This window comes from Hirundo rustica, chromosome 3, assembly GCF_015227805.2.
Source record: "Hirundo rustica isolate bHirRus1 chromosome 3, bHirRus1.pri.v3, whole genome shotgun sequence".
Lineage (NCBI taxonomy): Eukaryota > Metazoa > Chordata > Aves > Passeriformes > Hirundinidae > Hirundo > Hirundo rustica.
Genome location: NC_053452.1, coordinates 113,883,431 through 113,884,861, shown reverse-complemented (window position 1 = coordinate 113,884,861; position 1,431 = coordinate 113,883,431). Strand labels below are relative to the sequence as shown.

Here is a 1,431-nt window from a genome sequence, read left to right as displayed (position 1 = left end):
TATAAACATCTTTTCCTCTCATTAGCCTCAAGTTTCTGCTTTGATTAACCCCTTCCCTCTCTTTACCCCAGCAAGTGCCTCCTGTGTGTACATGTTCTGTAGAACCATAGATTGGCTGCTTGCAGGGCTTCCAGGTGGATGCTGGGTTTGCTGATCTCCAAAGGGAACAGAGACCTGGGAACCTTCCCTTGAGATATCAGGCACAGAAATGTCTGTTTTACTCCAGGAACAGACACCCAGCCAGCACAGCAGCTGAGCTTTGCATTTTGAACCATGTCTCGCCTGAATGCAGTAACATTTTGAATGAGTTGCTACCTTAGTTAATATTGAAAAGATAGAGATACCTTTTTTTTGGAATTTCCTAAGGATTAAGATTGGCTCATTCTCTGAATGCTTTATGTACTTTGATAAGTGGAAGGGGGATAATTTCTGGGTCTTTGCTGGTACCAGAGTAACCTGCCTGGTTCTGAAGAGAACTGGGGTATCTTTTCTTCACTGCAGTAAAACTAAAATTTAAAAAAAAAAAAAAAAAAAAAAAAAAAAAAAAAAAAAAAAAAAAAAAAAAAAAAAAAAAAAAAGGAAACCAGCACCAAAACACCATAGAATCCCAGAATAATTTAGGTTTTGAGCTAATCCAGGATTTTCTAGTCTCAGTCTGGTACTAAATAGGTCAGGTTGTTTAGAGATACATTCCTTGAAATTACTAATAACCTCTAAGGGTGAGGTTTTCACTCTCTTCTTTGTCCAAATCCACTGCACAAAGATTTTGGCTTTGGTGCCTGTGGGCACATTTTTTAAGCAGTTCCTGGTCAGGAGGGAATTCTCTGTCCAGTGTTTTTCAACCTTGTGCTCTCTTCTCAGTTCAGGTAAAGAATTCACATCCCAGCTGTGGCCATGAGGATCCTTCACCTCCTCCTGGTTGTCCTTTTCCTGGTGCTCCAAGGGGCTGCAGGTAAGGAGTGATGGGAGTAAAGAAGGAGAAAAAATTCACTTTTGATCACTGTCATGGTAAATGACTCTTCTCTTTGTGCTGTGCAGGACAACAAGCGTTTGCTAGGCTAGATAATTCTTGTTTGATCCAAAATGGACGCTGCTTCCCAGGGATTTGTCGTCGCCCGTATTACTGGATTGGAGAGTGCAGCAATGGATATTCTTGCTGCAGAAAGTGAGTAGAAATGCAGAGATCTCCGTGGGAATGGCTCATATCCTCATTATCTTTTCTCCAGAGCAACTTCTTAGAGGTACAGCTCCTGCCACTTGTCTCACTTGTCTGGTGCCAAACCTGCTGGCATAGAGGGGGAATTCACATCCCACAGCAAGCTCTGCTCTGATGTCAGGAGATAAGGAGAAGATCTCTGCAGAGAACCTGCAGGTGGGTGCAGAGACTCTCTCTTCTTCATGCAGGGGATGGAGTAGCTGAAGAGTCCCTGG

The 1,431-nt window shown here is 42.8% G+C and overlaps 1 protein-coding gene across 1 annotated transcript; it reads left to right on the top strand.

The window, feature by feature from the left end:
• The first annotated feature begins 869 nt into the window (after nt 1-869).
• LOC131378524 (gallinacin-7-like) lies at nt 870-1,169 on the top strand. The gene is made up of 2 exons (XM_058419970.1): nt 870-952; nt 1,039-1,169. The coding sequence occupies exons 1-2, from the start codon at nt 895-897 to the stop codon at nt 1,167-1,169; spliced, it is 189 nt and encodes a 62-aa protein (XP_058275953.1). The 5' UTR covers nt 870-894.
• The last annotated feature ends 262 nt before the right edge of the window (nt 1,170-1,431 follow it).